The sequence below is a fragment of the Hypomesus nipponensis genome, chromosome 8 (assembly GCF_054491055.1).
Source record: "Hypomesus nipponensis isolate SF chromosome 8, ASM5449105v1, whole genome shotgun sequence".
NCBI lineage: Eukaryota > Metazoa > Chordata > Actinopteri > Osmeriformes > Osmeridae > Hypomesus > Hypomesus nipponensis.
This window is the reverse complement of record NC_140368.1, coordinates 10,009,368-10,037,342: the sequence shown is the minus strand read 5'-3', so window position 1 is coordinate 10,037,342 and position 27,975 is coordinate 10,009,368. Positions and strand designations below refer to the sequence as shown.

The window sequence follows — 27,975 nt, the reverse complement described above, 5'->3', positions numbered from 1 at the left end:
GAGCAATAAGTTAGAGAACTGGCAGTCTGGAGTAAGTCTGTTGCCACGATGGGTGCAGTACCGTGCTGTCTCTTTTTGATAGTCATCTTCTTCGGGACTAGGATTCAAGAAAATGGTGGTAAGTGTAATGGATGTTATCCGAAAAGTTGTCAATGGACCTAGGCACATAAATATATTGTAGGGACTACCGTTGATGCTCTTTGTTACAGTTAACGTCGGCCTGAAGTCTCTCTCAAAGATGGCGCAGGTCAGACCGAGTCGTGCAATCAATTGAAGTTTTTTTAAATTGTAAAACATTGTTTGCAAAGAGATGAGTGAAAGAGCAAGTACAAACTAAACCAATCGAACTCAGTCGTAGTTAAAAGGGTAATGACTTAAGCTTGGAATCTAAGCGGGACGTAGGCTACTCGGACCAAGTCACTCGGACACCTGCTCTACAGAGGAGGTCCGATTGACAGATTAGTATTTCTCACTCGAGCAATTATAAAGTTGGCATACCGAAACGTTGTTTGTCTTCTATCCTTGTCCTTGATCAATAATTTGATTAATCGGACACCGACCCAGGGGGCCAACCATGTGCTTTATAACGGATACGAAACTGCAAAACGTCTATCCAACGTTGTCGATTCAACTGAAGACCGTTACAGTAAATAATTCGAGCGAAGATAGGTTTAGCTACTTTCCGCATCTATGTAGCCTACATGTCGATAACATGTTGAAGGAAACTGCCTTTATTTAGCACGTAGCTAGCAATTGATTTGCTTAACTAACGTATCGTTATGCGTTATTATGTCCGGATCAGATTAAGTGCATAGAAACATTCAGCAATTGGACATTTACAGTGGAATTCAGCTCATGCTGTGAAAAAAACCCAGAATAGACCTGCACACTCGTCAAACCACTCGCCGCGACGACTCTCGCAAACAGAGCACTTTCCTTGAGGTTGTGACAGCATGTTGTTCCTGTTTTGGTTCTGCCTGTCTGTTAAAATAACAGAGTAATAACAAATTTAACCTGTTTGCAACTTAAGGTTCCAGTCTGTGTTATTCCAGTTTTAGACTATCTAGCTTGCCAGCTTCAGTTATCGAAGCTAATTTGTGGCTCAAAGGTTACTCCCCCGTGGTAACCAGTCATTGAAAAAAATCTAGAGAGAATGCATTAAGTGTGTAATATCAGTATTGTTATGGCCCTTTGTAACGAGCTGTTATTTGATTTCAATTCTGTCGAGTGGGACGGATGAGACTTGCTATACATTTAACGTCAGTGAGAGAATCTGCCTTCTGCTGATAAAGACATGTATTGCTGAAATATCCCGTAAGATTTGTACCTTTAAGCATTTCTATGCTTTTTCACCGATATTCTTGCTCATAAAATCCTTGACAGAGATGTTCCCAATATCTCCTATGCCAATGTTTATAACGACCCTTTGAGAGCCATGCTTATTTGGCATCTTTACTTAACAATACGTATGCTTTGTGTAGTTAATTTGTTATTCAGGCTGCATGCTTCCACAGTCAATGTTGTGCTGTGTTTTGTTGAACCGTTGATAAATGTTTCTGGTTTTTAGAAGCTATCGGTGTTCCTTTGTGTGACATTCCTTTGTGTGGGATGGGAGGCTGGAATGACGGGCTCGAATTTATAGAACCTTGCATCTGGTGACGTAAATGCACCTTCTGAGGCTATATAATCAAACCCATTTGTTTATACAGACCCTGTCCTCAAAATAACGCTGTTTAAACGAATTTGAGACGTCCATCGCGGGAAAGGAATCCTTTTTTGTCATAAACAACGATTCTGCTTGGGGTTTGGTGACGGGTGAAACGAACTGGGTCGTTTGCATCGGAGTGCAATGAAATCAATAACCTTGGTGCGCGAGTTAATCTCGCACCACTTACTGGTATTGAAGGCGCTGCAGGACCCGCGTATTTTTACTCGAGTAACAAGCTCAGCGTCCAGCGTGTGGTATTTCTGTTTTTTGTTTTAGGCAGCCGATCATGTGAATCATGTAAGGCATCCCCACCCTAAACTGTCACCAGTAAGATTAATAATGCACTAGATGTCCACGTAAGATCAAACAGCTACCTAGAAACAGATCCTATCTGAGTAAATGGATTGGGATGTGTTTTCAGCCTACAAGATCTCTCACCCACCTTAGAGGTGTATTATGTTGTCTGTTTTGGTTATTAGGAAGAATGTGTCACAAATTGACCACACTCCTGATTAATGACGAATTTGAATGGATACAAAAAAAAAAAAAAAAACATTAAAAGGTTTGTGGAATTGATACTAGGGACCATATTCATCCGCAAGGATGGCGCAGCCATGCTCCGTTCTTCTGTCCATACAATAGCATTCGACTGTACACGTCATCCATCAACCTTCTTACCCGGAGACTGTCTTTGCGGTGGCAACACTTCCACATGTGGACTGGGTGCTTGTGACAGCAGTGGTCCATTTCGGCTCATCTGGAGAGACAGCTAGTGCCTGGCCCTTGCGTGGCCCCCTTGACCTTAGCACACTTGATTACCGTCATGCATCGGGTCCCTTCCTGGGGTTGGCCACACGCTGCGTGGAGACGAACACACTCAACATCCATTAAGGACCATGCACACTGAAATACCAGTATGCCACAATGTATACTGTATGTGTGTGTGTGTGTGTGTCTGTGATGAACATGGCATGCGGGACACGTGAGGGTAAATTCATTATTTGAGATCATAGGCATCATTTGAAATCATTATTTATACCCGCATGTTGTTGACGTTCTACAATAATTGAGGTGTTTGGGAGAATGATGGCATGTCTAAAAGAGGAAGACGTTAATAACGTTAATAACGTTAATAACGGATGCAGTTGGTTGTGTTTGAGCGCAATGTCACTACGGGGATGTTTTCGTGCTTCAGCTGTGAAAGTGAAGCATTGTGTCCCGTGCTTCCTGCTGAGTATCCTCCATAACAGGAGAAGGGTGTGTAATTACACAACACACACACACACACACACACACACACACACACACACACACACACACACACAGCCAAAAGTGAACTCGTACACAGCAATACATGTGCATGTATACATTGACACACACATTCTGGTTGGGGCCAAAGCTGGCAGTGGCGCACCACATGAGTGAGAATCCCGCCAGTGCAGCCGCCAGCGCAGCCTATCTCCTAATAGGCGTCACCACTCCCCGCAGACCCCAGAGTAAACAAGTCCTCCCTGGCCGGGGGATATAAAGGAGGGAGCTTAGCCTCGCCGACATCTCTGGAGCGCCTTGTCAGCAAATACAATAAAGCCGGGCCGCATCACAAGTCACAAACTGGCCCGTCCGCTGCTATCGCGCTCCCTGCTGGGCCTGATGCCTCCTCCTTAGGGTTCAAACATCAGGGCGGGATGAACGTAACTCCTGGCCGGTGGGGGGACGGGGACGGGGACGGGGACGGACAGAGAGATGGAGGGAGGGACAGATAAGTACTAGGTTCACCATCTTGTGTCTGTGGGCCAGGAGTGGTGAAGAAAGCCCTGGCCTGTATTGCACACCCTCACCAGTTCTTCGCCTCTTCCTGTTCCTCCCGTTCTTCGCCGGCGACGGGGCTCTGAAACAGCCCAGCCTTATGGAGAGGGCCCCCCCAGCCAGTCACAGGATCGAGCCAACAGAAATGTTTTGTTAGTTTGAGATGGGCTACAATCAAAATTCTATACACAGGAAGATTCACCTGCGGATCCTTCTATCAAGACTGAAGTAAACAAAACAAATACATAAAACCCATATTGAGGACTTCTGAAAGCTGTTAAACATGCTCTTGAAATAGTTTCTCCCAATCGCTTTTGGATAACTTTCTAAGGCCTATGACAATTCTGGCCACGGACTTGTTCTGCTGTGAGCATATCTGTTTAGTATTCTCTGATACAGTAACTCTGCCTTTTGGACACAGGAATCCCAGGCATGTGAGTGACCCTGAACCTCCTGTTGTCCTGGCTTAAGGAAGCACAACTAATTTGAGAAGTTGTGTTTGTGCCAGTTGTGATTGGATTCAGGGGCACTGATGCATTCAAACGGCCCCGCTCGCTCTTTCTCTCTCTCTCTCTCTCTCTCTCTCTCTCTCTCTCTCTCTCTCTTTCTCTCTCTCTCTCTCTCTCTATCTGTCTTCATGGCCTTCCAGAATTTGAACTTTTGATTGTATCTTTTTCAAGCAGTCGAAGGCTGTGAAAAATAAATTTAAAGAGTATGTGCTTGTGAGTACGGGAAAAGGATGGACAGGGATCTCGATTTTTGAATACCATTTTCATAACCACGGTTGGTTTTGATCAATAGTTATAATGTCCAAGGTTAGTCTTTTTCTGCTGTAACACCTGTGTTTCTGTCCTCGGCCTCGAAGCCGATTAGTTTTTTCTGGGATTCGTTTCGAGCTCTTTTGCAAACTTGAACCCTGGCTTCCCATTAAAAAACCCTTTTCCAGACGTGAAAGGCCTCTGTTTAATCTGGTTTAAGGAGTGACACACATTTTTGTGTCCTAGTGGCCACAGGCAACCATCAAATCACAGCATCACTTTTATGTTGTAATCCATTTAAACATAAAAACAAAAAATCTCAGTCGCGTATGGTTAAGGGCCTGTTTGCAAGGGCAGAATAGCAGCAGTCTTCTCCTATGCTTCTAATCTCTGGTTAGTCCTACACTTATAGTCCACAGGCTTCTGGCCTAGAGAACGCCTGCCTGTCACAAGAATGAGCTGAATGTCTGCCCATCCACAGCAGCCCTGAGCAGCTAGCGGCTTGCTCTGCCCATCCACAGCAGCCCTGAGCAGCTAGCGGCTTGCTCTGCCCATCCACAGCAGCCCTGAGCAGCTAGCGGCTCGGCCCTTCTCCACCAGACTGTCACCAGGAAGTGTTTTGGGAAAAGTTGTTAAAGGATCCTAAGGCAGCGCGTATACACCCAGTGGTAGACCTCAACAACCTGATAACCTCAGCAGATATGGTCAACAAAATGGTGCTGTACGTCTCCCTGTAAAGTTGAAGTCACTATGGCACAAATACCTTCTTTTTTGTCTTCTTTTGTTTTTTTTACGATGTTGTGAGATATGGGTCTGTGTTCACTTCCCAGTGAAGGCAGTGTGGGTGGATTAAATCCACTGTTTAATCCACCAAATAAAATACTATAGCACTGTAGGCTTAGTGTGACCGGTTCAAACACAGGCCACTTCAGCTTCTTGGTGTGGAAGGGTTATCCTGGTGTTACTGATTACTCTTTGAGCAGAGGGTTGTGTGCACTATCCTAACAAAAGATTACAGTATGAGTTATGGTCCTGTTCTTAGGAATGGAACTGAGCACTACAATTGTCTCAGCTGGGATTGTTACTCTTTCTTTAGCGACCCAGGGGCATTGAGTTTGAAATAGTTTCAGTTGGTATGTAGATAGCAAAAACATCTTCTGACAAATGGCGCTGGGTGCTTGAGGGATTGTTCAACTCTCTTCCCCGTCTCTCCTTTTTAGCAATCTCTCAACCTGGCTTTTGTCTTTGGACACTCTCATGTTCCCCTCAGTAACCGCCAGTGAGACGTGCGTGCTTGTGCGCGCGCAGTATGTGGAAAAAAGCCATTTGGCTGATTAGGACTTAACAGTAATTGCTTGCTTTTTTTTTTTTTTTTTTTTTTACTTGTGAGGTGTGTGTGTGTATGTGTGTATGGTGGGCAGACAGACATACATACAGACAGACAGAATGGCAGGTAGGTTGTCCATGTGCCAGCTGCTTCAAACAAAGAGCCGCAAAAAGCTGCTCTCCCTCCCTCCGTTCCTGGTCTTCCTCCGGCAGGGGAAGGGCAGGTTTACGAGTGCGGCGTTCCCTCCCGTGTGCCTGCGCTTCTGCGAGACCCAGCTCTGGCGTGGCTGGCTGTTTAGAAAGAACACTCCGTCATGTGCTCTCTGCCCTGACACAGCAGCAATTAGTAATGCCACAGGCACACGGAGAGAGGAGAGAGGGAGAGAGGAGAGCAGGAGAGAGGGAGGGAAAGAGAAGCACAAAACCTTGCACTTAGTTGAGCTTTAGGCCAGCCATGTGCTCGCTGTAAGGGACTCTTACTGCTCTCTCTGGATTCCCGCTGTCCTTCGATGTATTCTGTCTCATTATTCCCTTCTCTCCTTCCTCTCTCCCTCTCTCCCTTCAAGACTTTCTAACCCTCTCCTCCTCCTCCTCCTTCAATCATTCCTTCCTTGGTCTTCCCCGATCACGTTCCAAGGACTGCTTTGCGGTTCTGTTCGCGTTATCAGGGTTTGTTCCTTCTGATCATTTGCAGGATTCATGCAGTTTTGACGATGGCCCCCAGATAACAATAGCAATAGCAATAGCGTTTGATTGGACGCAGGTACCCGGGCGAGATTTCACAAACTTAGTAGTGAATGAAATCGTAGGCCGGTGGATTACAAATTTCAGAGAAAACAACATCAGCAGTACCGAAAGACCCTCGAATGTTCGATCCTTCCCTCATGTGGCTCCTCCACAGAAGGCCAGCTCGGATGATTTCCGGTGTATTCCTTTCTCTGTGATTATCACGACCGCGTCATTGGTTTGAGCACAGCCCGTCTCTCTCTCTCCTCTCTGTAGACCACTTTCTCCCTCTCGTTTTGGATTGCACAAGCGTCCACAGGTAACAGCCTGTCCAGTACCTGGGAGTCTGACTCTGCCAGTGAGGGGCGAGGTGAGAGGTGAGGGGAGGGGGCGACGGTGCTCTCCGTGTCGCTGGGAGACTGAAGGGAGACTGAAGGCCTCCTGGGGACAGCCGCCACCGCCCGAAAAACGCTTTCTCCTAAATCAACCTGATCCATATTCATAAGACGCCATGTTCACTGAATATCCCCACCCGCTCTGCCTCGCCCAGCTCAGGAAACTGTGCTACAGTCAGAACCATCCTCCTGTGCTCTCTCTCTCTCTCTCTCTCTCTCTCTCTCTCTCTCTCTCTCTCTCTCTCTCTCTCTCTCTCTCTCTCTCTCTCTCTCTCTCTCTCTCTCTCTCTCTCTCTCTCTCTCTCTCTCTCTCTCTCTCTCTCTCACTAAATCATGTATAGAAGCAGCGCTGGGGCGATGGTGGCTCCAGAGACGGCGTGCTCTGACAGAGAGCAACTTCACGGAGGTCAGTCTCCTTGATGAGCTTTCCCATTTTGGACGCTTTGTGATTTGGCGGAAGCTGAGACGGAAGGCTGGTGCTGGTGCACGGCCCTCCCTCTGTCCCTCCCCACATCTGGTGTGGACAAAGGGCTAGACAGGGGGGAGGGAGGGCAGCCTGGGACCTATGGAAATAATTGTGGGAGGCTCATCTGTCGGCTGAAAAAGGGCAAACGCACACACACACACACACACTTACAAGAGGGACTGATTTAGGAGATTGGGTGGGGGCAGGGGGCCATGTGGCTGGCAGGAAGGGTGTGTGTGTGTGAGAGAAAAACCTGGTTTGAGATTTTGTGCGTGCGTATGTGTCAGTATTTGGCGTATGCACCTGATGTGTACGTACGTGCGCGCAGTCTAGTGGCCGAGCCTCACAGTCATGTTTCACAACCACGATACACGGCCAACTAGTAGGGGTGCATGGATTGCGGTTGCCAGGAGACGGCAAGTAATTAATTCCTATTCCGTTCCAGAAGGTAAAAGGAGGGTGTGTTTTTGTGTGTGTGTGTGTGTGTGTGTGTAGAAGGGGGGTGGGGCATCAATCGAAGGGGGGTGGGGCATCAATCGCAGACCCACATGACCACACACCCCATCACTCCACCCCCCCACCCACCATATTCAACCTCTTCGTTGTCATGTAGCCTCGTGTGGACTGGTAGTGAGTGGAGCTGAAGGCACCATGGGGGTAGTTAGGGGCAGCTCAGATGGCTCACAGCCCTGAATACAGTGTGTGCTTCTGGGCAACACAGATCAGAATTGAGCCTGGGGGGGGGGGGGGGGGAGGATTGTGAGGTTGGGTAAGGAAGGGGGAGATCTCGCTGGGTAAAAGACCAGCCGTGGACAGTGAGTGGTTCCAATAGGTGGGGCTTCCTGCAGGTTAAGGCCTTAACACAGGGACCTGGGTTCGTCTGGCTCGGGCCCTTTCCTGCATGTCTTCCCTCTCTCTCCCTGTCTCTCTCTCCCTGTCTCTCTCTCTCCCTGTCTCTCTCCAACTCTATCAATAAGTAAAGGCAAAAAGGGCCAACAATCTGTCTACGCAGGAGAGAAGCTGCTGCAGGAGGCAGGCAGGTGAGGTGGAACCTGGGAGATAATTGGCTTTGGTTGCACACATTGGGTGCTGCAGGGAAAGTGTTGAATGCTAACTTTGGAAGCTGGGTGCTGTTCTTCACAACACACACACACACACACACACACTTCTTTGAACCCAAGGTCTTCAGCCAAGTCTGAAGAAAGAGAATATGCTATGTTAGTTGTGGGCCTCTCATCATTAAAAATGACACTTTGTGACAGATGTGCACAAAGAGACTGAATGGAACATTGCCATCCAGCTGGGTATGTTTTCCTTATTACTGCTTTAAAAATGGGCTGAAAGAAGTTGCGCTAGAGAAATCCTTTATTTCAATCGATTAGCCTTTTTTCCCGCCCCCCGCTGCTGAAGAAGGTAATACTTTGTGCTGTTGAATCGGACCATTTTCTCCTCTCCAGGCTGAGAGGAAAATAGGCCACCTGACGACTTGTAACTGCAGTCCGTCACCCAAATATGCCACTTACCGTTTGAAAAACTTACCTCGAGTTCTCGTGTGTGTGTCCTCCAACGCACACTGCCGGGGGTAAGTGACTTCCTGTTGCGGATGGTGGAAGACGCATTTTAACCTGCAACCCCTGAATTCTAAGGGGTCCGATCCTCACCGAGAAGAGCCCCTCAGGTAGTGTTCAGTTGCCTCCCTGAACAGGTGAGTCTTTGCGGGAATCCAAAACACACAAGCCGCAGTCCTTGCGGCATCTCGAGCCACTGTCTTTGTGGTTTCCCGATGTAGATCAAAATGACACAAGCCGGAGTCTTTGCAGGAGTCCAAAACGCACAAAGTATCAAGTACAGCCACAGAAAAGTTTCAGAAGCTATGTTTGGTGAATCATTGTATAATGTTAGTGTGTGTTTTTACCTGTGTCAACTGTACATTGGCCTTGTGATGAGTTTTGAGAAGCTGCGTTTAGAGTAAGGATGGTAAATCACTTGTTTGTGAGGTAACTTGGTAATATGGGAGCAGAGAGGGCATCAGATGTAGCACTGAGAAATGTATGGATGTTTAGGAAACCAAACGGGAGGATAGGCTCCTGTACGAAGTTTGGTAGTTAACCATCTTAAATTCTGTTCCAGGCCAACTTTTCCGTTACAGAATCTATCAGATCATGTTGAGATAAAACAGAAGCAATGTTATCACTGGTTGAAAGACTCAACAAAGTGCATTTTATAGTGTGTACGAAGGGGTTTTAAGGTCAGGTGGAACAAGGACGAGCTACTTCTCCCCTCCTTCCATCCCTCCATCTCTACTGTTGAATTTAAAATGTGATGACCCAATCCGAGGTTAGAGCCACAGGTTTCAGAAGATGTGAAATCCAATTGGCATTGATACAAGTAAAAAAAAAAAAAAAATCGAAGGCCATTGTCTTTTGACGTTTCTTTTTTCCCTCCATCAGATCGTTATTTGTTCCCTGTGCGGGAGGAGTTATTAGATTAAACATTCTCCATCCTTTTCATTTGAATCGTCTCACGGGGCCCTCCTTTTTGCAGACTTAAACACTGGAAACCATGCACCGGGCCTCTTCCTCTCCTCCCTAACACTGTTAAAATAATGGCTTATTCAGTGGTAATCTGATTGGGCACCATTGAATTGAGTTAATTGAAGGCATTACTGGACATGAATGGCTCTAGATTATACAGCCCTCAGAAATGTCAGTTGTGTGATTGCTGGAGGGCCGGGAGCCTGAATGGAGGCCTTTGTGGGGCTGCTGTTTAGTTTCTCTGAGATTTGAACGATGAGGCTCACCCTCGAAGGAGGTTAGGTTCTTACCTCCTGGATTAGCTAGCCTAAGTTAGCCTAACTCGTACCTTTTTTTTTGAAGGAGGAGTTCATTCATACCTTTTTTAAAGGAGTAATTGCCTTACAGGGGTAAACTCTTTTGCTTAAGTTGACAAGCTGGAAGAATATGTCGGAAGGACATATTCTAGATCATGACTGAACAAAGTTTAAGGCAGTGCTGTAGATGTTTTAGAATTTTTTTTTCTGTCTTTCATCCCAGTATCCATGTATTCACACTCGATTTTTCTTCGCAACCCACGACTATGACCTTTTGATTCCCATCGCAGTCCTGCTTTGTGTCAGCAGCAACTTCAACTTTGATGTTTGCTTCAAATATTCAGTTTCAAGACGGCTAGCAGGGTTTTGCGCTAGCCATCTCCAGTCCAAGTCAGCCTGGTCTACCTTGTCAGAATCCATCTCTCTGACTGGAGGACATGCACAGCCTCGTTCTAATAGTCCAAGAAGAATCTTCCTTTCCTCATTAACATGCAGATGGAGAAATTATGGGATGTCAACCCAGTCAGTCACACTGCTCAGTGTGTAGCCAGCCTTGTGTAGCCAGCCAGCCTTGTGTGTGTGTGTGTGTGTGTGTGTGTGTGTGTGTGTGTGTGTGAGAGAGAGTGTGTGTGTGGCAGTATGCAGGCTGGATGCCGGCCCAAGGCCAGAATGGTTATTTACCCAGGGCATGCTCACTGTGGGCATGCCACCAGAGAGAGTGGTCAGAGGACATGAGGCCCTGTAGTGATGCTGTAGCCCACACAGGAACAAAACAAATCCAATACACCTCACCTTGCTGCTCACACACGCGACAGTGGTTTCCCTGCAGTTTCCAGGGGTGCAGGGAGAGCATTTTTATATCAAGTATAACACCAGCATTCATCGTTGGGAACATTTGGCGCGAAGCAGAAATCTGCGACTCCCAGCGGTCACATCGAGGCTTGTGCAGCTTTTGTGTCGTTTTTTTTTGCTTGTCGTCAAGTGTAAAAGGCCAGGGGAAGACGGGTTCTTTGGTCTGTGTGTATGCACGCATGGTCTTTTCTGCTTGGAAAACCAGACACGATTCGTCCTCCTTCCTTACGCTACCATTCATGCTTGACAAAACACCCCCCGCCCCCTCCTCTCTCTTTCTCCTGCGCTCTCTGAACCCTTAATGTGAGAGATAGTGGAAGCAAGGGTGACATGACTGGGCTGGTACAGGGTACCTCTGATTCGAAGGGCAGGGCAGCTGAGTGAGATGGGATATCTTCAAATAAGCGCACCGCTCGCTAGGTGCCTTCTTCAGATGGGGGGGGGGGGGGGGGGCGGGGATGAGGGGGGGGGGGGGGGAGTTGGGGGGAGAAGAAGGGAGCCTGGTGTTTTGGAATGGAAGGGACAAAAACAGGACAGAGTAAGACGGTGGATATCCCCACTTATACAAAATAAATAATAAAATCTAAAACCTAACCCCCCCTTTTTTTTAAGGCGGCAGGCGTGTGTTGCTTTGGCGTCCGCCTTAACTGAAAAGAGTAGGGTTCAGGTGTGTGTGCGCTGTCCAACTGTCCACCTGGCTGTTGTTACATGTATTTGTGTTACATGGCGTGTACACATGTGGTTTTTGCCCAGTAAACCTCCTGAATGTCCTGAAAGTCCTCCTCCATATGTTAGAAGGTTCCCTCCTGCTCTCCATTGGACGAAACAGATATCCGCCGCTTCCATGACTGAGCTAACGGGGTGCGGCTCCTCCGAGGCCTCCAGGGGAGTGCCTTTGCATCTCATCTGCATAACGCAGCCTCGGAGTAATGCGTTCAGCCAATCAGAGGGGGCGGGGGGGATGAAACCCTGGCGCGGGTCCAGATTATAGTAGCCCGAACGCATCCGTTGGGCTTCCCCCCCCTTGTGCAGATTACACTGAGTGGATTTCATGGCCCGCGCCAGAGTACAGTACCGACTTCTGTCTCCTTTTGTGGCTTCGCCTGTTTTTTCTCTGTGCCTGTTTTCTCTGCCTCACACTCCCGTCATTGTTAGATCGAGGGAGGGTAGGGTAGGAGGTGGGGGGTGAGAGGGAGGGAGGGGCATGGGTGCAGGGAGAGGAGAAGACATGAGCAAAAGGAATGAAGCGAGGGGGAGAAGAGAAGATGGTTCATCCCTTTAACTGCCAACGAACAGCTCGGCTGGGCTTTTGTTCATCTGTTGCGTGGCTGTTATTGGAGCTGATGGTGGGGCTAATGGTGGGGCTGATGGCGGTGATACGCTCCTTTTGCCTCCGGTCTCTCTTCCTCTGTCTCTTTGTGTCTCTCCACCCCTCATACTCTGGAGAAGCCATTCGCTGAAGGATTCTGGGAGGGCTCCCTCCTCTAACTCTCTCCGGAGAGACTAAACTGAGAAACACACAAACACGTGATTTAGTGACCTCCCTCCTCCCTGTCTTCTAAGGTTTTACCCCCGGCACCCCCCCCCCCCTCTCCACTCCACTCCACATGTCTTGCTAACCCCTCCCATTGAAGCCTGTGAGGCAACACACACACACACACTGTTACGTGGCCACACACTGGCAAGCGCTCACAGCAAGGACGCGGTCATAATGGAGAGACCGAGAGTGAAGAGAGGGAGTCAGCGCTGGGGCTGGAGGACCTTGCAGGAGGAGAGGAGAGGAGAGTGGTTCTGGGAAGTGGAGTGAGGTGAAGAGAGTACCGGGCTGCTTGCTTTATTGAGTACAGCTCAGCCACGCGTAAAGGCTTCTCTCCCTGCCTCTTTGGCCCTCGCCCTCTCTCTCTCTTCCCTTTACCGCTCGGGCTCTCCCCCTCTCTTTCCCTCGTCACATCTCCCTTTCTGTTCTCTCTCCCCCCCTCTCTCTTTCTCCGTCTCTCTTTCCCTGTCTATCTCTCTCTCTCCATCTACCTTTTCTCTCCACCTCTCTGTCCTCCTCCTCTCTTTGCCTCTCTCTCTCTCCCTGTCCCTAGCTCCTTCTTGCTGCCTGTGAGTCCTCCAGGGTGCAGTGTTGTAACAGTGGGAGCAGTAATGGACCGCTTTGGAGCTGGTCCATGGGCTTGTTCAAATCAACACACATTTCGGCTCGCACCGAGCGGGCCCATTACATGCATGGCTTGTACAGCGGAGGAAGGAAAAGTCATTCAAGGCTCGCAACTCCCAAGTCAACTGAAATTCGATAAGCGGCAAACGGCCACGTTTTCATTCATCACAGCCTCCCCTCTAGTGTGTGTGTGTGCGCGCGCGTGTGTGTGTCCGCGTGCAACTCCTAGGCTTGCCCAGGGAGAAATTGAATTCAGTTTTCTCCCCGTGGACCCTTCACTCAGTTTAGGGCCGAGGCTAATTCCATTTCCGGAGGTTTGGCTGGACTGGGGCTGGCGCTGAGGGAAGATGAAGTGGACATGAATGAGATTCTTCCTCCCCGTTTCACGACTACCAACAAATGGTGATCGGCCTCAGGTTAGAGGGGGCCCATTAAATGGTGGTGTTGGCCCTCCCACCCTGAGCTCGAGTGCTGGGGTTCTAGCAGTGATTTGGCTGCTGATCAATACCCTGTGATCTCCTCCCTGTCTTCTGCTACACTCCCTGTTGAAAGGAAAGGTGTGTGTGTGTGTGTGTCTGTGTGTTTCTAGCTGGGCTCCAGCAGCTTTCCTGCGTTTGGGTGCTCTCAAACGTGAACGCCTTTGCCAAATGTACTAGCTTGCATTTGACGTTTTGACAGTTTTACACATTTAGCTTTCATCGAAAGTGACGTTCAATTAGTGCATGAACTGTAGAAGGCTCAGTAGAAGATCAAGGATCAGATCATGTGCACAGTTCTCCTGGCGGTCGAAGAGTGGTCTAGCTTTAAGTAACCACATCTCAGCTACTAGGCACTGTTAATCATGCCACAACACTACAGAGCAACAATACAATCTCAATTGCTTAAGTACGTAGCAACATTAGCCTCTGGATGAGCTAGCTGATGACTGCACGGTAAACGGTACCAGGAACAATGCAGTGCGACAGTCACACCTGGCGTCCTCAACTACTTTCTGTAACTAAGGACACCTGGATCCCAGTGGTGCCCAGTACGGTGCACCAGAAACGGCATCCAATCACAAAGCGCCACTTTGGCTTCTGGTGAGAGCGGCCTCGCGGCCAGATAGCGTCACGGCAGGATCCAACCCAGAGTGCAGGGGAGGAACGCGGCGACGGGTGTCACAGGAAGGGAGGCTGTGCTAAATGCCCCTGGCCAGAGCGTAAACACAGTTGGAAGTTGAAGCTTGCGGAGGAGTGTCTTGAGACCGTGGCACACTCATTAAAGTGTGTGTGTTTGTGTACTTTTGTGTCATCTATGTTCCTCGTTCTCTAAGCGAATGATTTAAAGTCTCCCAGTGCTGGGCCATAGGCAGGCTTTTTTTTCCCAGTTTTCATGCGCACACACACACTCACACACACACACTAGAGACAGGTGTCCACATTGGTCGAACGAGCTAGTCCTTCAGCAACAGGCTTGAGTGTTTCATAACAATTGACTTTGGCAGTTGATTGACCCCCCCCCCCCACACACACACACACACACACACAGAGCTAGCAGACTCCAAAGCATAATTCACACTTCCTCACAGACATAGACAGACTGGAAAGTCCAGTTTGACTCAGACTGTCAGACTGCTGTTTATGTAGTCAACAGCTTCAAGTGTGTGTGTGTGTCGGCGTGCCTCTTATTCTACTCTGATTCATGTTCTCATGCCAGCTGGTGAGTCATGCCCTCAATTAGACTGCGACTGCAAGCCCAAACCTGTGTGTGTGTGTGTGTGCGTGTAGTCGTTTGTTTGCATGCCACACCCTACCAGCTGTGCCTTCCAACTTTGGGATCCGTCTGGCTGCCTTCCGAACAGGGGGACGGCTGAGAGGCTCCAGCCAGGCTCCCACCCAGGAGGGTTCGGTCGTGTCCCTGCGAGGGGAGGAGGGAAGGGAACACTCTCGAGACAGGCCCCAGTCATGGCCACTCCAAGAGTAGTGTGGTTCAGTTCAAAAGGCTCTCCAAATTCCCCCACCCTCCTTGGACAAAAGCGGCACACACACAAACAAAGAAACCGCACCAGGTCACAGAAAGAATATTCCAGATTTGTTTTTTATTGTGTCTGTGTGTGGAGGTATGGAATCTGTCTAGACAGCTAAGGTGTGCATGCCACTGACTGTACTGCTGTCTGCCAGGGAGGGAGGGGAGGGAGGGAGGGAGGGAGGGAGGGAGGGAGGGAGGGAGGGAGGGAGGGAGGGAGGGAGGGAGGGAGGGAGGGAGGGAGGGAGGGAGGGAGGGAGGGAGGGAGGGAGGGAGGGAGGGAGGGAAGGAGGGAGGGAGGGAGGGGCGCCTAATGTCTTCCTCTTTGGAGGATATCATATCAGAGGGCAAGGTCTAGACTGCCTGTTCCTTCCGTGCTCTTCTCTTCAAGTCAAGTCACAGACTGATGGACGGACAAACGCACAAGCCCACAGACAGACACACGCCCTGCCAAGACAGACAGACATACAATCACAGACAAAGAGACTCACAGACAGACAGACTCACAGACAGACAATCACAGACAATACCGACAGACACAGACATAGGAGAGAGATACAGGGCATGTCTGAGGGGGGCTCGTGGCTATATTCTCGACTGTCTGAGTGAATTATTCAACTGGGTGTGCAAGTGTGTGTGCGCGTGTGCGTGTCCGAGTGTGTGTGTGAGATGTTGACCTGGTTCAGCCGTCCGTGCTGCGTTTGAGTCCACTGCTCTCTATGAACTGGCTTACACAACACTGCGACACACAAACCCCTACAGTACACACAGCACTGTGTTACACCGTCAATATGAAGTGCTTCCAACACGTCCTCTTGCTCACAATAGTCAGGTGGCGTGTGCATCGCTTGTTTTGAATCTGCCTCCTATCACATCTGTATTCTGAGTGTTCTCTGGCTGTTGAGGAGAACAGCAGGGAGCCAGACTTGTGTACAGGAAGTGAATCGGTTGGTTTAGCGATCAAAGGCGTCGACTGACTGACTGTCTCCTGTTATCTTGCCTGGGCGGTTGTCTTTGTGGTGAATGATCACTGATGATACTTTGGTTTCTTCACCCAAGTTTCTCGCGCAAACGTGTTTTTTTGTCTTCCGGAAATATAATTGAGTTGTTCTCTCTCTTTCCTCCCCTCTGTTTCTCTCTCTTTATTCCTTTCATCATTCCACCTGTCCTACTTCCTTTCTCTCATACTCTCTCTCTCTCTTTGTCACCCATATTCTCTCCCCATCCGTCCTCCTCCACCCCTCCCATCCCTCCTCCTCCACCCCCCCCCCCCCCACAGCCCTCAAGTGCTACTGTGAGCGCTGCTCAAACTCGTCCTGCACCACCACGGACGACGGCGTGTGCTACGTGTCGTTCACCACCAAGCCCGGGGGCCGGCCCACCACGCACCAGAGCATGTGTGTCCATGGCAACGAGCTGATCCCGCGGGACCGGCCCTTCATCTGCGCCTCCTCCTCCAGGGACTACGAGGGGGTCTTCTGCTGCGACAAGGACTGGTGCAACAAGAACCCCGACCTCAGCTCCTTCCCAGGTGAGACGGACAGCCTGACAGACGGGTGGAGAGACAGATAGGTGGAGAGATAGGGAGGTAGACAGACAGACGGGTGGAGAGACAGACAGGTGGAGAGAGGGGTAGACAGACAGACAGACGGGTGGAGAGAGGGGTAGACAGACAGACGGGTGGAGAGACAGACAGGTGGAGAGAGGGGTCACTGTAGATGAAGAAATAAATAGACAAGAGGCTTGTATCTGAACTTGTACTTTTTCGCGTTGTGTGTGTGTGTGTGTGGGGGGGGGGGGGGGGGGGCTGGCTGGAGGTCATCTTCGATGTGCTGGCGGGCTGCTCTCCAGTCCGTCCTAATGTGGAGAAAGAATGCACCTGCACACTGACCCACTCCTCATACCTTCCCCCCATACACACACACACACATCTCCAGCCCCCGCCCGTGCCCATCCTCACATTTACCAATTCTCCTCAGCTAGCAGGCAGCAATCGACATCAAGGGGCTCGTTATGTCCTGGCGTGCGTTAAGCCGTCAGAAGCGAGAGATGGAGGCGTGGGAGGCAGGACGAGGTGTTCCACTGGACACATTGAGACTTGAGGGGGAAGATCACAGATAACAGGCTATGTGCAGGCTGAACTCAAGCCCTGTGTTATGACTGTCTATATGAGTGTGCCGATCTGCCTCCACCGTTCTTCCACACACACACACACACACACACACACACACGCACGCACAGGGGAGACAACACCTAAAACAGCTGTGTGTGAAAAGGGTAGTTGCAGTTCTGAAGTAGGATCATGGAGTTCTACAAGATGTGAGACTGCGGATGAACTATCATTCCTCTTGGAGGAAGACACAATCTAGAAGATTCTGTCAGAGGAGACTGCCTCTACCCACAATCATTCTCCGGCTGGATGGCCTATTAGCGGGGGCCGCATTTATCCTGACTCCCAGTTTTTCTGTTTTTGGTGCAAGCAGTGGCATCCCTCCACCCCCTCTCTCCCCCCTCTGTTCATCTCTCTCTCTCTCTCTCTCTCTCTCTCTCTCTCTCTCTCTCTCTCTCTCTCTCTCTCTCTCTCTCTCTCTCTCTCCCCCCTCTGTTCATCTCTCTCTCTCTCTCTCTCTCTCTCTCTCTCTCTCTCTCTCTCTCTCTCTCTCTCTCTCTCTCTCTCCCCCCTCTGTTCATCTCTCTCTCTCTCTCTCTCTCTCTCTCTCTCTCTCTCTCTCTCTCTCTCTCTCTCCCTCCCCTCTGTTCTTATCTCTCTCTCTATCTCTATCTTGTTCTCTCTGTCTCTCTCCCCCCTCCCTCTGTGTCAGTCTCCTGGCCAGAGCCAGTTGGATCAGTGTTCCTCTGCAGAGAGCAGATCTCCTTCTCCATGAATAGGTGTTGATCTCTGCTGTGGCCCAGCTCGCTGGGAGCAGCCCAGATAACAGCACAACAATCGATGAGTCGTCCTCTCCAGCCCTGTGTTCCTGCTAGGCCTGGTGTTGAATCCACGTGCGGACACTCACAGATGACATGGAAAACAAGACAGAACTCACACACCACACGGAACTCACACACCACACAGAACACACACACCACACTGAACACACACACCACACAGAACACACACACCACACGGAACTCACACACCACACAGAACACACACACCACACAGAACTCACACACCACACAGAACACACACACACACCACACAGAACACACACACCACACAGAACACACACACCACACAGAACTCACACACCACACAGAACACACACACCACACAGAACACACACACCACACAGAACACACACACCACACAGAACACACACACACCACACAGAACACACACACACCACACAGAACACACACTTGTTGTCTCTCTGACAGTCTTGTGATGTGAGTCATTTAGCTTTCAGAGTGAGAATCTTTCTTCCCCCTAACTTGATTTAGTACAGTTGTATCCTTGGGGTCCCTGGGATGAATGATGTGTGTGTTTGTGTGTGTCTGTGTTTATGTGTGTTTGTGTGTGTGTGTCTGTGTTTATGTGTGTGTGTCTGTGTTTATGTGTGTAGTTGTCTGCAGCATGCAAGCTGCAGTGTAAAACTAGCCCTCTAGCTATTCATACTGCTGCAGTGTCACTGGATGCCACTATTTGTCGGGTGTGTGTCTGTGTCTGTGCGTGTGTGTGTGTGCATGTATGTGCGTGTGTGTGTGTGTGCTGTGGGGTCTAGTCCTCCTAACCCAGGCCTCGGTCTGAATGATGCGTCAGAACAGGACGGACTGAGACAAATGAGTTGTAGAGATAGGACAGGGCAGGTCAAGCTCACCAGTTCCCTTTCAAATAGAGTCATAAATCATGTCAAACTGTGTGTGTGTGTGTCGGACGAGGAACGTAGGTTAGATGGTCTGACAGAACTTGTGTGTGTGTGTGTGTGTGTGTGTGTGTATCACAATATAAACCCCCATCCCCTTCTATTTTTCCCTCCTACCCCCCCCCTCTCTCTCTCTCTCTCTCTCTCTCTCTCTCTCTCTCTCTCTCTCTCTCTCTCTCTCTCTCTCTCTCTCTCTCCCTCCCCCTCTCTCCCCCCCCCCCTCAGTGCCGACGGCAAAGACTCCGTCCCTGGGCCCGGTGGCGCTAGCGGCCGTCATCGCGGGGCCCGTGTGCGTGCTGTGCTTCGTGCTGGTGCTGGTGTTCTACGTGTGCCACAGCCGGCTGGGGCTCCACCAACGCGTCCCCAGCGAGGAAGACCCCTCCATAGACCACCCCTTCATCACCGTGGGCACCACCCTCAAAGACCTCATCTACGACATGACCACCTCCGGCTCCGGCTCAGGTAGGAGCTGGCCGTGCGCGCGCGTGCGTGTGTGACAGAAATAGGTCAGTATGCTGTACTTGTGTTCCAAGGCGGTAGTTACCTTTAACGGCCTTATGTCTGGCTTGGTTGTTATAATAGTGCCACTGGAAGGGTGTCATTTTCTCAAGCTTCGGCACTCCCCCCTCAGCCTGAGAAATAGCTGGAGGCACGGTGCACGCATCCGCCTCTCCTCTCTCTCAGCACGGCTGTGTGCTTCCAGCTGCAAGGCTGGACACGACCCGAGGTTCTTCAGGAGCTCGTGAAGCCCATGACCACTCAGTGGCCCAGGGGCAGAGCAGGGCCGGGAGTGTAGGTGAACACACCTGGAATGTGTTCACGCAGACCGGTGGTTCAGAAGACGCAAGGAAGACACTGGTACCCTGACTGACCAGCGAGAATTCCCCCCTCCTCCTTCCCTTTACTCCTCCCCCCCGTCCCGTCCCGTCCCGTCTCCCCCCTCCAGGGCTCCCCCTGCTGGTGCAGAGGACCATCGCCAGGACCATCATCCTGCAGGAGAGCATCGGGAAGGGCCGCTTCGGCGAGGTGTGGCGGGGCAAGTGGCGGGGCGAGGAGGTGGCCGTGAAGATCTTCTCGTCGCGGGAGGAGCGCTCCTGGTTCCGCGAGGCGGAGATCTACCAGACCGTCATGCTGCGTCACGAGAACATCCTGGGCTTCATCGCCGCCGACAACAAAGGTCTCTGCGAGTGCTACGCTCTCTTCTGTTTACCTTGTGTGTGTGTGTGTGTGTGTGTGTGTCTAGAACGTTCTTTATACAATGATGAGGTGTGTGTGTGTATTAGCTAGACTGTTCCTCATGTCCAGTCCTGCTGCTTGTTCGACTCTCAGGCCATCTGGAGCTGCGTTACTCAGGAGAAAACTCTCCTCATTAACCTCCACACCTCCTCTCCTCTCTCCTACTGGTCTTCCCTTCTTTTCTACGTACCTCTCTCTCTCTCTTTCGCTCTCTGTCTCCAACTCTGCCTCTGTCTTTCCTCCCGCCGTGTCTCCTATTCGGTCCTCTTCCTCTCTCAATCCTTTTTTAAATCTCTCTCCACCTTTCCTCCCTCCCTCTCTCTCTTTCTCTCTCTCTCTTCTCTCCCCCCCCCCCCCCCCCCCCCTCCAGATAACGGCACGTGGACCCAGCTGTGGCTGGTGTCGGACTACCACGAGCACGGCTCTCTGTTTGACTACCTGAACCGCTACACGGTGACGGTGGAGGGCATGATCAAGCTGTCTCTGTCCACTGCCAGTGGCCTGGCCCACCTGCACATGGAGATCGTCGGCACACAAGGTGACTTCTACGCACACGCGCATGACGGCAGTGTGAAATGTGAACACACACACAATATTGTGGATTCCATCTCCACCAAGTTCCGGAGTGCCTTTAGTAACCCCCGCCTCCCCCCCCTCGCTCTCGCTCCCTCCGTCCCTCTCTCTGTTTTTCCTCCTTTCGTTTCTGTTCTTTACTCTCTGTCCCCTTTCTTGCCTCTTGCCTCTCGCCTCTCCCCCCCCCCCCTCTCTCTCTTTGTCTCTCTATTTCCCCTGTCGTCCCCCCCTCCCCCCAGGTAAGCCAGCGATCGCCCACAGAGACCTGAAGTCCAAGAACATTCTGGTCAAGAAGAACGGGACCTGCTGCATCGCTGACCTGGGATTGGCTGTCCGTCACGACTCTGCCACCGACACCATTGACATCGCACCCAATCACCGAGTGGGAACCAAAAGGTAACCGTGCCATTTGACGGAGGCCACTTTGACTTTGTTACACTTTCCTGGCAGTTATCGGGGCATGAAAGAGAAGTTCCCATTTGAAAGTTTTCCGTTGAGTTCCAAGGAATGGAAGTCCTCTACAGAGGACAGCCACTGAGCACCGGAGCCCCCCCCCCTAGGGTGGCCATTTTGGCTCAACAGGCTCTCGGTCACAGGAGAGACATACATCATCTGCCATTTTGGCTCCTAAAGCTACCGCCATAACGATTGAGAACTCCTATAGCTGCGGTGTAACTGGATGTCCTCTCTGGCTGAGTGAACTGCCACTCCTGGCAGTGATGTGAAGTGAATGTGTATGGAAACTGATGGTCCTGGGTGGCTCCAGAGTGCCCATTCCTAGAAGTGGGAAGTCATTCGCGCTCCCTCGGCTGTCATCCACGCGGTTAGCCACCAGTTTGGATTGAGCAGCTGCCACTGTGTAATGGGACAGCAGTTGGGGTTTATGGAAACTGCGTCTGACTCCGGCGCGGAGCAGGTAGATTAGAAGGGGAGAAATTGGAGATGCAGAGGGTTTCGTGTGTGTGTGTGACTCATCGCGTAGGAACAGGAAACTCATAAAAATGCGCCAACGTCTCTGCGTGCCCCAGAAGTCATCTCCACAAGGTCCAAACACGCATTCATACACACACACACACACACACACCCAAGGTGGAAAATCAGACCTGAAATTCATCCTAGTTTCAATTATTCATCAACAGCAATCCCAGGTGTAGAATAGTTGCCGAATGTCTGGGGGATGTGCATTATTAAATCAACCTCTTCTCAAAGCGCACACACACACACACACACACACACGCTGACTGGTCATGCATGGATCAGGTTTGTTATTGAAAGGCTGGCTGGGTGACAGTCAAACCCAGTCTTCTAGCTAAGAGACTTCAGATGGCTAGGATGTGCTGGAACGTGATCGTGTAGGTGAATAGAATGTTAGGATGCATTCTTTATATTTCTTGTGTGGAATATACTGTTGTCTGCCTCCACTAAAAAGGCGTAACTTCAGATTCTGGGTTCGACACCAAGCTGATTGGAGAGAGAGCAAATATGCACAAGTCAAGAATAGACACAGTGGTTCAAGTCCCTCCATGGCATGAAGGTCAACCCAACATTATTTCATGTGAATAGAGAAATATGAAGATTACGTTGCAGCCACCAGGTGTTATAGAATCAGTCAGACATGTGCCATCAGTGCACAATATAGGTTACAGAAGGAACGCATTTACACATTTCCCAAATCATGGATTTCTCCCACACCTTTTGATGGCTGTGTTTGTATACGCGTGTGTGCAGCTGTGCGTGTGCAGCTGTGCGTGTGCAGCTGTGCGTGTGCAGCTGTGCGTGTGCAGCTGTGCGTGTGCAGCTGTGCGTGTGCAGCTGTGCGTGTGTGCAGCTGTGCGTGTGCAGCTGTGTGTGTGCAGCTGTGCGTGTGCAGCTGTGCGTGTGCAGCTGTGCGTGTGCAGCTGTGCGTGTGCAGCTGTGCGTGTGCAGCTGTGCGTGTGTGCAGCTGTGCGTGTGCAGCTGTGTGTGTGCAGCTGTGCGTGTGTGCAGCTGTGCGTGTGTGCAGCTGTGCGTGTGCAGCTGTGCGTGTGCAGCTGTGCGTGTGCAGCTGTGCGTGTGCAGCTGTGCGTGTGTGCAGCTGTGCGTGTGCAGCTGTGCGTGTGCAGCTGTGCGTGTGTGCAGCTGTGCGTGTGTGCAGCTGTGCGTGTGCAGCTGTGCGTGTGCAGCTGTGCGTGTGCAGCTGTGCGTGTGTGCAGCTGTGCGTGTGCAGCTGTGCGTGTGCAGCTGTGCGTGTGCAGCTTGAGATGAAATGAATTGCCTAAATGAATTGCCTTGATTATATACTGAACCACCCTCATAGAAAGAATAGAAATCCAATTATTTCTTAAAGGGTAGGAAAGTATTCAATTAAGATTCACTCTCTCGTTTATTCAATTCTGTTCACTTTATTGACCCCAAACAAAATGAAATACGTTCTAAAGGTACTGCTCAAAGCCAGTGAGCATTTGGGTGTGTAGAAAGTCTGAAGGCTGCTTGTGGAGAGAGGCCCCTGCTCTCTGGCCCTCTTCCAGAGCACCGGACCCAGCCCTCCTCATCCAGCTGTGCCTCCTGCTGGACAGACTATCCCCCAGAACCTTAGCCTGAAACTCTGTCTGGTCTCTCTCTGTCTACCTGGCTGTCTGGTCTCTCTCTGTCTGCCTGGCTGTCTGGTCTCTCTCTGTCTACCTGGCTGTCGGGTCTCTGTCTACCTGGCTGTCTGGTCTCTCTCTGTCTACCTGGCTGTCTGGTCTCTCTCTGTCTACCTGGCTGTCTGGTCTCTCTCTTTCTACCTGGCTGTCTGGTCTCTCTCTGTCTACCTGGCTGTCGGGTCTCTCTCTTTCTACCTGGCTGTCTGGTCTCTCTCTGTCTACCTGGCTGTCTGGTCTCTCTCTGTCTACCTGGCTGTCTGGTTTCTCTCCCCAGCTCCTTTCCCAACTCTCCTTCCTTGTAAACCATTCATCACACCTGACCCTGACCTGCTAGTGGAGGCAGGATGTTTGCAGGCAGTAGTGCACACTGAGGGAAGACATGCAGTCTGCCCTCGCTTGGGTTCTTTTCGCTGCTCTGTCTTTTCAATTAGAATGTGAAAGAAATAAGTCTGCTTCCGGTGTCTCTTTTTAACAGGTCCAATTGTCTTACTCGTTCAAAACGTTTGCAGCCGTATTGAAAGCCGTTGCCATGGGGACAACAGTCACCGTCGTGACTCTCTCGCGGGCTCTCATATTCTGGAGACTGACGCTTTGATGATGTTCATTATCTGGATGCAACTCTGCTTCAAAGAATTCAATTAAGAGTTGGTTGGAAACCCCGGAGTGGGAGTGTGTGGAGTAGACTGTTGAATTACACTCATTAGAAAGCATCATCGTCATTGTCCCTCCCTCTCTCTCTCTCTCTCTCTCTCTCTCTCTCTGTCTCTCTCTCTCTCTGTCTCTCTCTCTCTCTGTCTCTCTCTCTCTCTGTCTCTCTCTCTGTCTCTCTCTCTGTCTCTCTCTCTGTCTCTCTCTCTGTCTCTCTCTCTCTCCCCCTCCTCCCCCCTGTTAAATGTGCTCCCTGTGTGAAGGTCCTCCTTGCGTAACACATTACTCACAGTCCCAGAGGAATGGAAAGGTCATCTGAGAAAGCAGAACTGGCCCCTGTTCTCTCCTCTTTGCTCCGGGCTCTGTGGCCAATGTGGTGGTGGTGGCTCTGTCTAACCTGCGCCCTCCCTCCCTCCCTCTCCCCCTCCCTCCCTCTCCCCCTCCCTCCCTCTCCCCCTCCCTCCCAGGTACATGGCCCCAGAGGTCCTGGATGACTCAATTAACATGAAGCATTTCGAGTCCTTCAAGAGGGCCGACATCTACGCCATGGGCCTGGTGTTCTGGGAGATCGCCAGCAGGTGCTCAATCGGAGGTGAGTGGAGGGGGTCCTGACTGGTCCCGATTTGCCGTCAGGCCATTCAGGGACAGTCCTCATGCTGCCTATGTCTGGGCCTTTTGTGTTTGTGTTTCCTGTCAGGCATCCATGAAGACTACCAGCTGCCCTACCATGACCTGGTACAGTCCGATCCTTCAGTGGAGGAGATGAGAAAGGTGGTGTGTGACCAGAAACTCCGGCCCAACATTCCCAACCGGTGGCAGAGCTGCGAGGTACGTCACCGGGAGGTGTGTGTGTGTGTCTGTGTGTGTGTGTGTGTGTGAGAGAGAGAGAGAGAGAGAGAGAGAGAGAGAGAGAGAGAGAGCGAGCACTGTGAGGCAAGTGTTTCCCACTAACTGTACCATGAAGGACAGCTTGACCGGGAGGAACTAGATCATATTGTTCCTTCTGGGTTACACTGGGTTGCCATTGGATCCCTTCCAGACACATACACCTTACACACACACACACACACACACCCGCGCTCCCCAGAGAGGAGCTAACCACCTTGCCTGTCTTGGCTGGCTGTCGCGGGGAGGGAAAGTGTGTGTGTGTGTTCTGTTTCTCCTTCCAGCTCACGTTTCTACGTCTTCACCGCAGTCGTGCCTTCTTACACACACACACACACAACAGCAATCCAACTCTTTTTCTTTCTCTATCTCACTCACACACACCCTCCCTTTATTGGCGTGTCCGTTTACTGCAGGCAAACGGAGCGATTAGATTAGAGTCAATCTCCGGTAATAAACTGCCGTAATCCAATGTGTGTGCTGTAAGGATGCTGTGGATCTGGTGAGGATCACATCCAAGCCTGACAGATCTCCCAAGGACACACACAAACATGTGCCCCCCCCCCCCCCCCCCCCCCCTGCATGTTCTGCCACGCTACGATTGTGTGTGTGTGGAAGCACCTGAGTCCCCTATCTGCCTTGGGTGTCAGTGCCTAAGTGTGTGCATGATTATGCGTGCGTGTGTGTGTGTTTTAATGCTTGTGTGTGTGTGGCCATTGAAAGACTTCAGCCCAGCTTGGTATTCTGAGTTGCCAGACCAGGTGTCTAGAAGCTTCTCTCCTGGCCTGGGTGAGGATGTGCGTATCCCTCTTCCCCATGTCTGTGTCAGCTGTGTGATCTGATGAGGGTGTTTACAGTTAGATTAGTGTTGCGTGAACCCCTCCCACACACACACACACACACCCCAACCAGTGAGTTTACCTCTCAACTCTCACTGCCTAGAACATAAACAAACACAGTCTGCATTCACACACACACACACATTCACAGGCACACACACAAAACCCCCAGGACAACACACCCATTCACACACACACACACACACAAGTGGGATTCCGTTCCACCTAGACTTGTTTACTGACCTCAGCTCCTCGCCATTGACCTCTCATTGCTTGAGACAAGCCTCCGCAGATCTGTCTGCGAGAGATTCCTCGCCGACAACAGGACAATCAAGCGCACTCAAGGTCCTTCGGAAACAATGACATTATTATTTTCAACAGCCACGTCGGGGGTATGAAAGAGATGTTCCGTCGTTAAAAAGGGTCACAGGGCAAGAAACCTAGTGTCTGGGTCTGCATAGGCTCCTCCGGGGTTGGCTGCCTTTTTTCCAGGCATCAAAACCCAGCAGTGTACATTCTCTCTGTGTGAAAACAAGGGTGCATTAGCATAGTGCGCTAATACGGATTTGTGTGTGTGTGTATTTTGTGCTGTGTGTTTTTTTGCGTGTGTGTGTGTGCGTGGGGGGTGTTTAGTCAACAGAGTGGTGAGGCTTGGTACAGTGAGTTGGACCCCCCAGTGAAGTGCTGTTGGTGTCTTGGCACGCAGTATCACTGTAAACCTTCCTCTAGCTTACTACACCAAACACCGCCTCATTCATCAACATTTCTTTCCACTGGCTCGTTCATACTATGTCAATGGAAAACGACTAAATGTAAATACTAGCACGTTCATGCTAACTCATTTTTAAACCCTCACTTATACGACTGCTCTGTAGCGTATTCAACCTAGCCCATTCGTATTGGCTAGTCATGTCTATCCAACGGAGCTCTTTGACACCAGCTCGTTAATATCAGCTGCTTTCAAACTGCTCTCTGGTCTTCCGATGTGGACCTTGATGGTGGTAGCATGCTAGCGTCGCATCTCTGATTCATCGCCACCATCGTACCTGCTACCTTGCCTCTGCCCGCAGACCTTGAAGAATTTCATTTGGCATCTCTGAAAATCGAAAGTCTTTTTCGCCAGCACAAGGCTGTGCTGTGTGTGTATGTGTGTGTATGTGTGTGTGTGTGTGTGTGTGTCAGCTGGATGTTGAGCAGAATCTGTCAGCGTTAGTCTAAATGAGTTGACTCTGTCTTAATCATTGCTGGCGGATATCCCTCAGAGTAGACACGTAAACAGACAGGCTTTCTCAGAGATGGAGACAAATTAGACGAAAACCAGATGGTGTGTGTGTGTGTGCGTGCGTGTGTGTGTGTAGTCGAGTGGGCAGCATAAGTCTACATGAATTTCTGTCCCTATCTCCCTCACCAGAAGACCACTAGTGTTCTCCCTGCCTCCCAGGCAGCTTCTCTGGGCTCTCTTAACGGGCTCTGAGAAACGAGCCCTGTTGTTACAGAGAGACGGGGGGGCGGCGCCGGGTAGGGTAACCTTGTACGCCTCCAGGGAGGGTTTACAAGTGGAACCGTTTTTCAAAGATCGATGCGCTCTGAAGCCGAGGTGACCGACAAGCCATGGCCTCTGTGTCTGATATCCGAGGGTGGGCTCTTAAGTCTTCCCCCCGGAGTGTGGTTGTGTATGCGTGTGTTGGTGTGTGTGGTGTGTGTGTGTGGTGTGTGTGTGTGTGTGTGTGTGTGGGGGGGGGGATCTGTGTGTGTCTGTCTAACCAGCGATGTCATCTTCCAGTGTCTCCCTCACTGACTCCTCCCCCTCCCCCCCAGGCGCTGCGTGTCATGGCTAAGATCATGAGGGAGTGCTGGTACGCCAACGGCGCGGCCCGCCTCACGGCGCTGCGCATCAAGAAGACACTGTCGCAGCTCAGCCAACAGGAGGGCATCAAGATGTAGGCCCCGCCTGCCCGCGCCGCCGCCCTCACCCCGTCCTCCTGTCCTCGACGCCCCCGCCCCCCACCGCCAGTGACATCATCCACCCTGTCGCCGTCGGCGATCGTTCCTCCTCCGCGACGGGAAGCGGCCGAAGGGGTCTGTTCCCGACCTCCGACCCTTCTCCCTCCTCCTCCTCTGTCCGTCAGCGCGCCCATCCATCCATCCTCACTCGTTTGGGGGGTCTAGGTTTGTGTGGAGGGATACGGGTAGTGCTGTGTCAAGGTGGATGAATCTGTGGAGGGTGATCAACTGGGTGGAGGGGGTGTGTGGGGGTTGGGGGGGGGGCGGA

At 50.9% G+C, this 27,975-nt stretch overlaps 1 protein-coding gene across 2 annotated transcripts; it reads left to right on the top strand.

Annotated features, from left to right (window-relative positions):
* Positions 1 to 2: 2 nt before the first annotated feature.
* On the top strand, positions 3 to 27,943 carry tgfbr1b (transforming growth factor, beta receptor 1 b). Of its 2 annotated transcripts, none has more exons than XM_084702537.1 (9): positions 3 to 118; positions 16,312 to 16,563; positions 19,124 to 19,360; positions 19,845 to 20,075; positions 20,505 to 20,672; positions 20,947 to 21,103; positions 24,447 to 24,571; positions 24,689 to 24,807; positions 27,522 to 27,943. In XM_084702537.1, the coding sequence occupies exons 1-9, from the start codon at positions 49 to 51 to the stop codon at positions 27,645 to 27,647; spliced, it is 1,485 nt and encodes a 494-aa protein (XP_084558663.1). In that variant the 5' UTR covers positions 3 to 48; the 3' UTR covers positions 27,648 to 27,943. The 2 variants fall into 2 exon arrangements, with proteins under 2 accessions (XP_084558663.1, XP_084558662.1); XM_084702536.1 differs by having other exon boundaries at positions 24,677 to 24,807.
* Positions 27,944 to 27,975: the final 32 nt, after the last annotated feature.